Raw genomic sequence first — 14,348 nt, 5'->3', positions numbered from 1 at the left:
CTAAATGCGGCTTCCAGGGAGGCTTTGAGGGGAATCGCGTTATTCTGTCATCAATGTGATATTTCCAAAGACTTCTCAGATCTGTCAGGATTCATCAGAGCAGCTAACTCTGGCTCTGCCAGCTCAACAGAACAAACAGGGATGAGGACAGAAAAGGTGAATGTCCTGCCAGTGGGGACTATCCTTTGGGAAGTCTGCAAAAGGCAGGCATGTTGGGCTGTTGGTCAGTGAGGATGCCTGTGCTCACGGAATTTCTGGAGTTCTTGGCACACGAGGTGTGTCCGAGCACCAGGGAGCAGTGAACACACAGCCTGCTGGGGAGTCTAGCGGACCCACCCCTTTTTTCAGCTCTCCGCCCTGAACAGAGAAACTCCTAGGAGGTTCGAAGGAAATAGAACCTGCTGCTGCATTGAAGGGGCAGTGCTGCTGGGCTGAGCATGGTCAGCGGAGAGCTGGCGCCTACCTTCCCTCCTTAAACAGCCCCGAGGCTCTGCCCTTCCCCCCGGGGAGCTGGCGCAGTACCTGCGCAAGTCCTGGAGGCTGAAGTGGCCCCTCAGCTGACAGCCCAGGATGGCAATGATGGTGGGTATCTTGGAGGGGGCGAGGCCTGGCTCGTTGAAGAGGAAGACGAGCTTGGGAATAAGCCGCGCCTGGTGAGCAACTTCAGCATTCCGGGGTCCTTCCCTGGCGAGCCCGGGAGAGAGGCAGTAAAAGCTTTTACTGGAATGAACCAAATTTGCTGTGTTTCTGCTAAAAAGGTTCCACCGGCTGGGCTTGCTCCATGGCCCTCTGACTCCGATGCGCTCTTGGCAACTCGTCAAAACGCTGTCAGACACCCATCGAATATGTGTCTGCCCAGTGCCAGAGTCGCTCAGGGATGAGCCTCCCGGTGCCCTTCCACCCCTCCACCCCCTCACGCCCCCACCCCTGAAAACTGCCTTCAAAGACAACCCCAGCTACTGACTTTTAAATTCCAAGCCTCAGGGAAAACTAATGCTGGTCTCAGAAAACTCAGAACAAAGAGAGCAGACTGGAGTGTGACCGCGGAGCACTTCCCAATAGCCGGAGCGCGGGCCTCCGCGAGCCCATCTGGGTGTGCGTCTTCCTGCCCACCCCAAACCACAAAGTGGATGAACACGCCGCTGAGAGTCAAAGGGGGAGAGAGACAGAATTCAAGCCTCCGCACTCCCTCCTTAGGATAATCGCAAATACAATTTCCAGTAAATTCTACTCCCCCAAAGAAAACAGCTTCCAGGGTGAGTGTCCGTCTCTTAGAAAACAACAGGTACAGAAAGAAAGTGGAAAGTGAGAAAGAAAATAAAGGTGGAGGAGAATGAATTTGGGTGGATGGCTCCTTCCTGAACTGTCTTTTCAGTACTACTGTGTTGAATTCTGCCGAGTGCCACATCTCTGATACACAAAAGAGGTAGAACCAGCCCAGTTCTGCGTGTGACTTGCTCTCATGGGCTCAATGGGAAGATGTGCATTCATCACCTGTAAGTCCCCACTGTCCTTTGTGCTCTTTCTAATCACAGCACTGAGTAGCCTGCTCTTCTGTATTCCTTCACCACAGGGCTATGTCTTGCCCTTCTCTGAACTTCTAGCACTAAGAACTGTTATGGAATGGAGTGGGTTTATAATAGATAGTCCATCATGAACGGCTGCATGAAAAGATGGCTGCAAATACAGTCAAAACACTGAGGTCCTAATGATCTCCAGAAGAGCTGATATGTGAGGAGGCAGGTGGGGGGTGTGTGTGAACGGCTTTATTTGTAAGGAAGGAGGTGGATTGATAGGTTGGCACTCCTGCCTCCCTTCCCCCATATTCTGATCCCTGGTTTTCCTTGGGAATTACCTCTTTCTAACTCCCCTCCACCCGCTCCAGAGGGGAAGTCATGCTGCCTGGCCACATGACCCAAGATGGCCCCGTGAGACTCCATCCTATTGCTAGGACTATCGAGTGAAAAGGAAGCCCTGCCTTCCGACTGTGCTGAGCAGAGGACATGCTATGAGGATGCCCAGCCAGAATAAAGTTAGCACAGAAGAAAACATAGATGAGATGAGGGACAGACCTCAGATAAAGTAATGTGAGCATCATCCAGACATGTGAAGCTCTGCCTCAGTCAACTGTATGAGCCAATAAATTTCCTCTTTCTCCACCTTCCTTTTTTCCCCTCCCTTTCTTCCTTCCTTAAGTTGGTTTGAGTTGTATTTCTGCCACTTGCAATCAAAAGAGCCCTGAATAATTCAAAAAGTGACACTCAGTGTGATGGTATTTGGAGGTGGGGCTTTTGAGAGATGCTTGGGTTATGAGAGTGGAGCCCTCATGAATGGGATTAGCACCCTTATAAAAGAGACCCCAGAGAATTCCCTCACCCCTTCTGCCATGTGAGGTTGTAGTGAGAAGACAGCCAACTATGAACCAGGAAGTAGGTCCCCACCGGACACTGAATCTGCCAGAGCCTTGACCTTAGACTTCCAGTCTTCAGAACTGTGAGAAATAAATTTCTGTGATTTGTAAGCCACCCAGTCTATGGTATTTTCATTATAGCAGCTGTGTAGACTAAGACAGACATGCTACCACCTGGGGACCAAGTGCTCTGGGAGGGGAGAAGGCCGTGGTTGCTGAACCACCAGCTGTCCTGTCCTCTCAGTCCCTGTTCTTGGCATGAAGCCTTTGACTGTACCCCCAGGCTGCCAAAGCCCAGCTTACCTTGGTGATTGAAGGATTTCTACAAGATGGGAAAAGAGGGAGTGCTCCAAGTTGTCCGCAGCATTCATCCAGAGCTAGAAGACAGAACAAACACAGTGAAACCAAGGTGTGTGGAGAGAAGGGTTTCCAGGCAGCGTGAGCAGGTACGGTGCTGGGTGTGATCTCCTTTGGCTTGGAATCACTAACACAGCTTACCAGCTCTGGAATCAGACTAGCTCTCCTGACAGCTAGAAAGTAGAGGGCACCTCCCCCAGGGGCAAGTGCAAACACCATTCCTATCTTCCCCATCTCTGCTGCTCTCTGGAGCTTCACTGTAGGTCTAGATTCTAACCAAGGACACCTGCACTAACCATCTCCTACGTGTGTCCCACCCTGGGCCCTGCAACCTGTGTGTCCACACACCAAACAACATCTCATTTTCATTGGATCCTACAAGGCAAATACCAGTGCTCCCAATTCAGAGATGTGAAAAGACAGGCTGAGACAGACCACTGAGTGACAGGTACCTCACCACCCGCAAGTGATAGGACTGGAATTAGAAGCTGAGTCCCACCTCTCAGGTTTTATGCTGTAGCAACTTGTGCATGCAGTTTCTTCAGTTCCCCTATCTACAGAACCTGCAGCACAGCCCATGTTCCCATCTCCTGTAAACACAATTGTGCGTGACATGCAGGTGTGAAGTGCACTGAGATTCTGACAGTGAACTTTATCACTGGGTTGCTTTCTTCATTGTAAACAAAATGCAGCTGCTCCCCATCCTTCTGGGGCAGAGGTGATGGTGTGCCTTCATGTCTCATTTCTACTTCCCTTTAGAGAGCTCTACTATTTCTCATCTAAATGCTGATGTTTCCTAAGGCCCAGAATCTATAAGGTTCAGGTGCAGGATTGTAAGAGTGCACTCATATAGCAGCAAAAAGAGCTCACACTTACAAATGATACCATTTGCTTGAGGCAAGAAGCATCATACAAAGTCCTAAAATGATATCATTATCTGCGTTTAGTAGATAAGAACAGTGAGGCTCAGAGAGACTGAGTAACTTGTCTGGCGCCCCACAGTTTTTAATTGGCAGAGACTGGCTTCAAAGCCTGGTCAATCTGACCATGAAGCCCACTCTCTTGCCTCCTCTCTGTGCTCCCCTACAGGCATCTCCTGCAGACAGTGACCCAGAGGGTCAATAATCAACCTCGTAAGGTAGATAGCTAGTGGGAAGCAGCCGCATAGCACAGGGAGATCAGCTCGGTGCTTTGTGACCGCCTGGAGGGGTGGGATAGGGAGGGTGGGAGGGAGACGCAAGAGGGAGGGGATATGGGAACATATGTATATGTATAACTGATTCATTTTGTTATAAAGCAGAAACTAACACACCACTGTTAAACAATTATACCCCAATAATAAATAATAATAATAATAATAATAATAATCAACCTCACTTGAACCAAGCAGGTGGCCATGGCTCCATCCTTTCACTTACTGGGGAAAACAGAAGAGTCTCAGTGGACATAAGTTTATCAGGAAGGCAGAGACTGTCCCTCCCCAGTCCCCAGGGCCCAGCATCACACATGCCATGTAGTGGGCACTTAATAAGGATCCATTACATTTTTTAAAAGAGTGAATGCAAAGTAAACCAAAGTAAGATAAGTGGATTACGCTTAAGCCAGAAACAGGCTGACAGATTTCCAGCTCCTGTAAGCACAGCCACTGCCCAGTATACACAGAGGTGGGGCAGCTGCCATTTAAAAGAGCTGGTGTGGATCGATGTGGCTACCAGGGAGGTAGGGGTAGCCAGACATGGCATCCCAACATACTCAAGTGGGTGCCAAGAGCTTTGCATACTTGGAATTCATTCATTCATTCACGAAGGCAACCATGAGCAAATGATACAGCAGGCTCTGTGTCAGGAGCTGGAAGAGCTGAGAAAGTAAGACAGGAACCCTGTGGTACCCCTTACCCTTCCCACAAAACAATACCCCTCCCCCCGTTTCCTTTTCCAGAGCTTTAGAACAATAAGAAGTTGCCACAGCACATTTGAGGCTGCCTAGCTCTTTTAGAAATTATTTTACATAATACCAACTGTCTGAATATTGGGAAACATGCATAACTGAATCTTGTGGTTGTCATCCTGTGTCACATAACCCCTGTACTAAAGACTGCATTGAGATGTCTGGCTTCAATTTGATTGAATATCAAATTTTGTTCTCTTCCCCACCCCTGGGACCACCTCACTCTCAGAAAGAGGCGGCCTTTTCTGAGACCACAAGCCTAAGACACGCATGACTTCGACGTCCTGTCCCTTCCAGCTTCTCAACTTCCTGTCCCTCCCTGCTGCACACCCGTCATCAAGGATCATGCACCTTCTCCTGTAACCCACTCTCTGTTCTCCAAACCCTCCCTTTCCTTGAAGGACTTGTCCTGTCAGTTTGATTCTCACACTGGTATTTTAACCACCCCTTTTTCACTGCTCAAGTCTCCTATCTAAGTTCTGAAACGCTCCTATTTCCTTCTCTCTCTCTTTCTTCTTCAAAAGCCCACTGACTGTCTCCTTCCCGCCTCCTCCCCGCTCTTCACCTCATGTCTGACCCCACCATTTACTCTTCACTGGGCCCATCAGTGACCTCCAAACACAACCCACACAGCCCTGCCCTTACTGCGCCTGATGTAGGCAGACGCTGGGGAAACTCTTCTTTTTGAAATTCTCTCCTCCCAATCTTTTAAAATTTTATTTCATTTCATTTTGTTTTAGTGTGGTTTTTTAGCATCTTTTTGCTTGTTTTTATTGGTTGCCTATTTTCCTAACCCCAGTGAAAAAGCACTGGCTCAGCTGAGGGGTAAGTTTATCCAGGGAGGGGACGGGTGGTGCCCATGGTGGTTCCAGGAACAGGCAGTGGGAGCACGGTGGGTTCCTGCATGGGTCATTCCTGGGCTGGGCTGATGGCAACGATGTCGTGGAGCCAAGCTGCCTGAGCACGGCCGCAGCATTTTGGAAGGGGCAGCAGTGCTGCCAAGGCATGCTGTCTTGTTTACCAGGGTAGTAAAGCCATTTGTGCATATCTGCTTCCCCGTTGTGCACAGGAAGCCCGTATCGCAGGCCTTACTGGATTCCCCCACAAGCCTTGCATCTATCTGCAGATCCAGGTCTGGGTGTTCATCCTGGCCTGGTCCAATTAAGATAGTATTTCATTTAGGTTTTTTGTAGCTTTTATTTATGAGTAAGATTGACCTGTACTTTTTCATTTCCCATACTATCCTTTTTTGGTTCTGGTATCAAGATTAGCTCATAAAAGAAGCTGGGAGAAATAATACCTACACTATGATCATGACTATGATTTTTAAAGAATACATATGTTATGCATAGAAAGTACAAAAAAAGGGATGCATTCAAAGTTAACAACAGTCGTCTGGGTCTCAGAAAGAGGAGTTTTTCTTCCATTTTTCTATAATTTAAAATATTCTATAACAAGCACATATTATTTTTTAATTAAAATAAACAGTTTTTAAAATACTTCCATAGACTTCAGTGTGTACCGGCTAAAGCGTGCGCCCTGCAGCTTACCATCCTCCGCTGCCTTCTCTCCCTCCTCCTCCAGCCTCACCTCTACCTGCAACAACATCCCCACAGGTGCCCCAAGCCCCTTGCTCTCAAATCCCCATGGTTGCTCTCATTCCCACGTGTAAGCAAATAGCATCCACTCCACCTGAAATATTCTCCCATTGAACACATTCTGTCAAACTCAGCCCCAGAGCCCAGATCCGCTGAGCTGACTGTCCTCTCCTTCCACTCCCCAGATGCCCTGTGCCTCCCTCACTGGCACCCAGCACATTGTAGCACCACCTTTGTCATGTCCTGGGCCCCATCGTTGCATGCAGGGGCTGCATCCTGGTTATCACCATGTCTCCAGAACACACCAGTGCCCGACCCTCGTGGGCACTCAGTAAACGATGCTTTGTGAATGGATCTATCCACCCAAAGGTCTGTGCAGTACTCCTCACTCAGCCTCAGGTGTGCCCTCAGCATCTCTCACTCATCCCTTTGAAGGAACATTTATAAACAGCAAAGCACCATCCAAAGGAATTGGTATATTTTAAAATCCTTCTTATATATGGAAGCTTACACTTTTAAAATCCTTTTCCAGGTACTATCTGATTTGGCTCCCACACCAGCCTGTGAGGGAGAGGAGATGGTCTCCCTTTCACACATGAGAAGACTGAAACTCAGAGAAGTCAAGAGACGTGCCCGAGGCCACACAGCCCATTGGTGGTAGGAGTTAATTATTAACCAAGGCCTCTGAACTTCAAAGCCTTGTCAGTTTTCTCTCTCACCACCATCTTGACCATCGAGGAAGCTGACCTGCTGGGTTTAGAGAAAGCTCCAGGCTTTCTGTACCACCACACACCTGTTCCTTTAGGGCTAGTGACCAGTCTCCAGTTTACCTCGAAATTGCAGAGGATGTGCTGGAAGACACCGATGTTGGTGATAGCAGAGGACCCAAAGCCCAGTTCTGCGGTGCCGGCAACAGACAGCATCAGCTGAAAAATGCGATGGTTTAGGAAAGAGGTCTTTTTCCTCAGGAGAAACGCCATTATCTGCAAAGGTTAAAACACAAAGCAGTTTACTCATGAATGCATCGTCACCACTCTTTCTCCCTCACCCACTTGTTCCTACCAGCACCTTTGGTCAGCCCAGTCTGAAGATGCTCCGCTCTCTGGTGCTACCTCTTCCATTCCCTTGTTATCAGAAGGAAAACATATACCAACTTCTGTGGCTGCTTCCCCACCAGTGTCTACTTTTCTGTACTTGAGGCTTCACCTCTCACTGTGGGCCCCCAGCTCCTTCCTGAATCTTACACATTTCCAGAATGCCACCTTCTCCTGGTTTCTTTCTACATTTCTGTGTACTTTTCTCATTTTCCTTTACTGAATCCTACATTCATACCCATCCTACTGATGTTGCTATATCACTAGGAAGCCACCACCTGCCCACGAACCCAGTCACATCAGCTTCACTTCAGGCTGCTGCCAACAGATGGGCCATTCTGCTGTGCCAGGCCCTGGGAAACTGGCAACACGCAAGCAACCATACCGAGTTGGAGGCACTGGGATCCCAGTGGCCCACACTCATCTCAGAGACTAATAAGATGGACCTCACCTAGCCTCATGTCTCTGCTGACCTCAGTCACACAGAAGTCAGGCTGACCCGCCATCCACTTGCATCTGGGTTCTCATCAACTTCATCTGGATTCTCAGCTCAGCTCATCCACAACTCAATTCCCTACGCCTGTATCTGACACAGTCCACCCTTCTCCCTGTCCTCTCAGACACGCTCTTCCAGTGTGTCATTAGGAAGTCTCACTTGTTGTTATGAACTGAATGTCTGTTCCTCCCCAAATTCACATGTTGAAACCCTATTCCCCAATATGATGGTATTTGGAGACAGCTCTTTTGGGATATAATTAGCATTAGATGAGGTCATGAGGGTGGAGCCCTCACAGATGGGATTAGTGCCCTTATATAAGAGTCACAAGGGAGCTTTCTTCCTCTCTCTGCTCTGCCATGTGAGGATACAATGAGAAGTTGGCCATCTGCAATCCAGAAAGGGAGTCCTCACTCAACCTGACCATGCTGGCACCCTGATCTTGGACTTCCCAGTCTCCAGAACTGTGAGAAAATTAATTTCTGTTGTTTATAAGCCACCCAGTCTATAGTATTCTGTTATAGCAGCCCAAACTGACTGAGACTACTGTAATCAGAAAATAATATCTTTTCAGACTGTTCCAGTCACTTCTTCAGCATATCCCCACTCCCCAACCAGGACATAATTAGGATGGCTGAAAGCTGCTTGAGAAAAATCACTCAGGCTGACTGGTTTCACTTTACATTAATAGTGTCAAATGTCAAATTGGTACTCAATTTGGCCTGGCGGTCCAACTCTTTTTTCAGTAAGCTGGCTTTCCTCATCCTAAAGATGATGATCTCATCTCTTCTCCTCTCTCCTTCAGCCTCCCTCCCTCTACCACCTGACTCAGTGCACAGCTGAGAATTTAGAACCCATCAGACGTGAACACTCTCATGTCCCCACCATCAGATCCACAGATGCCTGCACTGCATTCCTTCCTGTCACAAGCAGGGTTTCTATTAACCTGGCCTCTGGGACCCACCCCTCGCCTGCTCCTTGGGATAGCTCTTCTCTCCTAGCTTCATCCATCCTTCCCTCTTCTGTCACTTTCTTCCCGACAAATATGCCCTAGTAGTTCTCCTTTTAAAGATAACCTTCTCTTGAACCCTAATCCCTCTAGTTTGGGTCCCATTTCTCTACTCTTCTTTGTAGGTAAACTTCTTGAAAGCACTATCGGACTTCCCTGGCGGTGCAGTGGTTAAGAATCTGCCTACCAATGCAGGGGACACGGGTTCGAGCTCTGATCTGGGAAGATCCCACAGGCCGTGGAGCGACTAAGCCTGAAAGCCACAACTGCTGAAGCCTGCACACCTTAGAGCCCGAGCGCCACAACTACTGAGCCCTCGTGGCGTGCTGCAACTACTGAAGCTCGCGTGCCTAGAGCTTGTGCTCCGCAACAAGAGAAGCCACCGCAATAAGAAGCCCTCGCACTGCTACGAAGAGTAGCCCCCGCCCGCTGCAACTAGAGAAAGCCCGTGCACAGCAACGAGGGCCCAAAGCAGCCAAAGATTTTTAAAAATTTAAAAAAATAGAAAGCACTATCAACACACTCAGGCTCCACATCCTCACTTCACATTCTCTTCTCAACCCCCTTCCGCTGGTTGCTGCCTCTTCCTGCCCACCTGCCTTAGAAAGGTCACTAGTGACTCCCAGGTGCCAAGTCCAACAGGGACTTCTCTGTCCCTAGTTTGCTGCATTATTTATCAGCATCTAGCATTGTTTGACTATGCCCACCTTCTCAGAACACTTTATTTTTCAAATTCTTTGACAAAGCATTTCTTTGTTTTCTCTTCCTTCTTCCCTCTCAACTTCCCTTGTTGGGTTTTCATATTTCCAAGCTCTACCTGGTTAGTTCCTCACTGCTTCCTCCTTTGTCCTCTTCTCTCCTTTCACTACTCCTTTTCTTTGGCTACTTCATCAATTTCCTTAGATTAAATACCATCATGATGATATTGATGACTCTCACATCTATACCTCCCACCAAGCATGCCCTTCTGAACTCCAGAGCTGGGTATCCCACCTGATATTTTACCTTTGATGTCTCACAGTCACTTCACACTTAGCATGTCCCAAATGTCTTATTCCTTCCTGTCGGCAGCACTCTGGGTGCACAGCACTGGCTGTTTTCATATGCTACGTGCCAAGACTGCTCACAAAGACTCCAAGTCTCCCCAGATCCGGGATGCAGTCTCACATCATGTTGGATTCTATCCAGTCTCCGATCTTGACCCTTCAAACCATCTTCCACACAGGTGTCAAATGTCATTCTAAAGCATCATTCATTCCACTTCCCTGTTCTAAGCCTGTGAATGGTTACTCGTCACCTCTGAGATAAGATCCATGTTCCATGGAGTGGTGGGGCTCTGACCCTTCCCTCTGTCTCCATCTAGGCTGTGCACCTGCCTGCAATTGTACTTTCCTCCCAGCCATGTTGAGGAACCCATCTTGGATCCCTTAAGTGTTCATAATGTTAATCTAGAACACCATCCTCCATCTTTACCATGTTATGAAAATCCATCTTATAAAACTTGGCTGGATGTCACCTAGTCTGACAAGAGGATGATAAATAAGTTTGATAGAAATAACAGATAGGAAGGGTTATGCTCTCCAATCAGCAAACCAACAGATGAATACAGAGTAAACGTCTAAAAAATGATTAAATCCACTCCTGAGCCAGCCAGTTAATTAAAGACCCTTGTTTTCATTCACTGATTCATTCCAAAAATCATTACTGAACACTTACTGTCTACCATGTGCTCTTAGGATGCAACATTGAACAAGCAAACCCAGTCCTGTCCTCATGGGGCTTGTGTCTAGGGGCAAAACAGACCACAAACATGGCAACAAGTACATATACAACATGCCAAACAGGCATGCACATTAGGAAGAAACATAGCAAGAAAATGTGTCTAGAGGGAGATGAGGGTTCTGTTTTATAAAGAGTAGTCAGGGAAGGCAAAAAAATAGTAATAAAAATCTTGTTTCTTTACTCAAACCTGTCATTTCCCACCTCTCTACCACTACCTCTTTCCCTGAATACATAAATTTTTGAAATATTTCTATTGTAAGCCATAGGAGTTTTAAAATTTTTTCTTCTGCCTTCACATGTAAAGCTACAGTGAATCTCTGAATCTGATGGGTTCTTTACTCAAACTATTTGGGAGTCCTTGTCTCGTGATAGTATTTTTCTCTCTACCTCATTAGACAATGTTGTAGGCTGACTGTATCTCCTCAAAATTTATATATTGAAACCTAATTGCCTGTATGATGGTATTAGGAGGCAGGGCCTTTGGGAGATGATTAGGTCATAAGGATGGAGCTCTCGTGAGTGGGATTAGTATCCTTATAAAATAGACCCCTGAGAGCTCCTTCATCTTTTCTGCCATGTGAGGACACAGCAGAAAGATGGTTGTCTATGAAACAGGAAGTAGGTCCTCACCAGACACTGAATCTGCCAGCACCATGGTCTTGGATTTCTCACTCTATAGCACTCTGAGAAATAAATTTCTGTGGCTGTTAAGCCACCTCATCTATGGTATCTTTTATAGCATAAACAGACTGAGTCAGACAGAAATTTCCACGGAGGGAGGGACTAAACCCATTTATTCATCTGTATCCCTAGCCTGACACTGTGCCTGGCTCTTAGGAGGTGCTCAGTCAATATGAGTTGAGTAAATAGATTCCATTCAAGGGCCACTTTTTGCCTCTACCATCTCTTTCTGAAAAACTCAGCCAATCCAGTCCTCTAGGCCTTCTCCGATCCCCTTTCTTTTTAAAGAAGCTCTTTGTGACTCCTCTACCAAGTGTGATGCGGCCACCTCGGCAGGTCTGGAGCACATTAACGCTCCCAAGGCACTGCATTCATGCGACAAGCACCCACTGAGAACTCACGACGTGCCGGGCCCTGCAGTGGGCAGCGAGGAGACAACAGTGAACACAGCAGGGCCCAGCTCTTAGGAGCTCCAGGGTTCTGGGAAGATGGAGGGTAACCACTGGGTCATGGAGACTGTGGTAGCTCTGGAAGAGAATCTCGGATACTTGTTGCATTTGATTTGTACTAAAATTATTTTGGTATTCGTCTTATTTTATCTTTCTAGGTCTACCCACGAGAGCAGGAACTGCTTTGGACCTTTTTAGAAATGCTCACAGTAATTATTAAAATCCCTAGCCAGAGCGGACATCCATGTGCTGAACTGGGACAAATCCCACTACTACTGCCTTTAACAATATAATCAGAGAAAACTGTTATATACCAGGAGCCTCAATACTTGCATTTTGATATAAATCTGGCCACACCCATTCATTTATTCCCCAGATATTTACTGAGCCTTTCTGGTCTCAGTAATACACTGGCAAAGAACAAGAAAAGCCCGGCGCTTTAGACCATTACAGTCTGATGGAGATGAGCAGAGTGATTATCACAGCACTGCATGAGAGCAGTTAGACCTGGGCATACACACAGTGCCACAGAGGCCGGGAGATGACCACACGGGCAGTGCAGGGGTCAGGGGAGATGTCCCCCTTGCCACTGGAGCTCGACCTGGGAAAACAAGAAGGAATGTACCTGGGAAAAATGATCAACAAACCGCGGGCACAGGAACACAGGGTCACACTATGTGTTTAGTAATCCATGACCACACGGGATCTGAGGACACAGGAGTGTAGGGTATGAAACGTTGGCCGGGTGGGAGGTGGGGCTGGAAGGACAGGTTGGTAGCCAGTTAGAAAGGCCTTTAGGAGTTAGGATATTGTATCAATGACCGGACGTGTCTGAAGGGTTTGCACGAGGCAGAGGTGTCATCAGGTCTATAATGTAGAGCTGTGACTGGCATCAGTGGACCTTGAGGGAGAGGCAGGAGGAAGGGGCTGCTGTCTGGCTGTGGCAGCAGTCCAGGTGAGGGGGGTGTGCCTGACGTGACACCATACAGCTTTCTTCTCAGACCCTGACTCGGGGGCCGAAGAGACAGGGAGGCCCTCCCCCTGCCCCCACTGTGCCCAGGAGGAAACTGCAGCCTTCATGCCCCAGCGACCTTATCTAGGCTTTGACCCTATTCCTGCCCTCCATGAGTCCTTTCTTGGCTGCTTCCCAGCCAGGCAGGGCATTCCTGAAGGACAGTGTCTACAACTCGTCTGACATTATGAACAGTAAACAGCAATAACAATCACAGTGCACACACATGGCAGTTACTCTGGGCAGGCACATGTCTAAGCACTCAGCATAAATTAACTCAGCTATCACAATCCTACAAAATAGGTGTTGCTATTATTCCCATTTTACACAGAGGAGAACTGAAGCACAGAGAGATTAAAAACTAAAGATGGCCAACATTTCTAGGGCACTTATTCTGGGCCAGACATAATTCTAAGCCCTTCACTTGTATTAAATCATCTAGCCCTCACTGCAACCCCATGATACAGGAGATATGATAGATCATATCGTGCAGGTGGAGAATAACTCAGGACTCAGGCAAGGTTAAGTAGTAAGTTAGGCAGAGGCTCAATTCAAACGCAGCATTCTAGTTCTATGGTCTAGGCTCTTAGCCATCATGCTAGATGCAAAGTGGGGGCACCACAAATGATTCCTAAATTCATCAGTGAAAGGTGCCGGCAGCCGCAGACAGGTGAGCATCCCCATCCTGATCAGAGCCCCTCTCTGGCTGGCTGTCACCTGGCCCTCTGCTCTGGCGACACTGGTCTCAGGACCCAGGGACCTTCAGTTTCCCTTCTCCAAAAGTCATGCTAGTGGGAATGTCCACTTGGGCCAGCAAGCCTCCTCCCTGCTCCTCGGGGATGCCAGCTCCTTGCACGGGGGGCACTGCAGACTCAGATGTGAGGGTGGGATTACCTGGTACCCACAGATGAGCTGCATCAGGCGATCACACATGACATTGCTGGTCAGGACCGAGTGCAGGACTTTCACAGCTGCGTACAAGGTGTGGTCATCCGTTGCTAAGGAAATGAGGCCCAGGAGGATGGCGGGGCCACCGATGAAGTCCAGGCTGCTGGCAGCAGGGCTGGAGTGGAACACCCTTACCCCTGTGTGGGACAAAGGGCATTCCTGAGTATACTACAGCTTCACTGCAGTGGAAGTTCCCTCGGCACCATGCAAGAGCTGTCAGGAACATCATCTACTCACAGCGGGGGGGCCTGTGCATAGGACAGGCTGGGAGGAAAAGTAGGGGCTTTGAAAGTTTTAGGTCAATGAGAAATCCTGTGCTGAGTCCTTTCTGGGTCACAGAAGGCTGAAACAGCCCAGGGGATTTCAGACCTCCACCCTCCGTCTCAGTCCAGAGTGCCGGATGAGCCAGCTGCCCTCTGAGCCTCAGTTTGCTGGCTGCTCTGACAACTTCTGGCTCTTGTCTGCCCTCTAGATCTGCAACGTTGGACCCTTGCATCAGTTCATGGTTTTGCTCTTGCCTGACTGCAAGGCAACCAACAGTCGCCGGCTGTTGTTTTCACCCAAA

The 14,348-nt window shown here is 48.2% G+C and overlaps 1 protein-coding gene across 1 annotated transcript in view; it reads right to left on the bottom strand.

Moving 5' to 3' along the window:
* Positions 1–14,348, bottom strand: part of WDFY4 (WDFY family member 4) — a gene marked incomplete at its 3' end in the record, with an annotated part of 258,736 nt that overhangs the window by 165,251 nt on the left and 79,137 nt on the right. The window contains exons 22-25 of the mRNA XM_079708852.1: positions 13,730–13,920; positions 7,143–7,295; positions 2,714–2,787; positions 523–684 (exon numbers count right to left, since the gene is read on the bottom strand). Of these exons, the coding sequence (XP_079564978.1) occupies positions 523–684; positions 2,714–2,787; positions 7,143–7,295; positions 13,730–13,920 (580 nt within the window). The remainder of the gene's footprint in view (positions 1–522; positions 685–2,713; positions 2,788–7,142; positions 7,296–13,729; positions 13,921–14,348) is intronic.

The sequence above is a fragment of the Hyperoodon ampullatus genome (assembly GCF_949752795.1).
Source record: "Hyperoodon ampullatus genome assembly, chromosome: 1".
In the NCBI taxonomy this organism is placed as follows: domain Eukaryota; kingdom Metazoa; phylum Chordata; class Mammalia; order Artiodactyla; family Ziphiidae; genus Hyperoodon; species Hyperoodon ampullatus.
The sequence above is the reverse complement of the archived record's forward strand: the minus strand, read 5'-3'. Positions and strand labels throughout refer to the sequence as shown.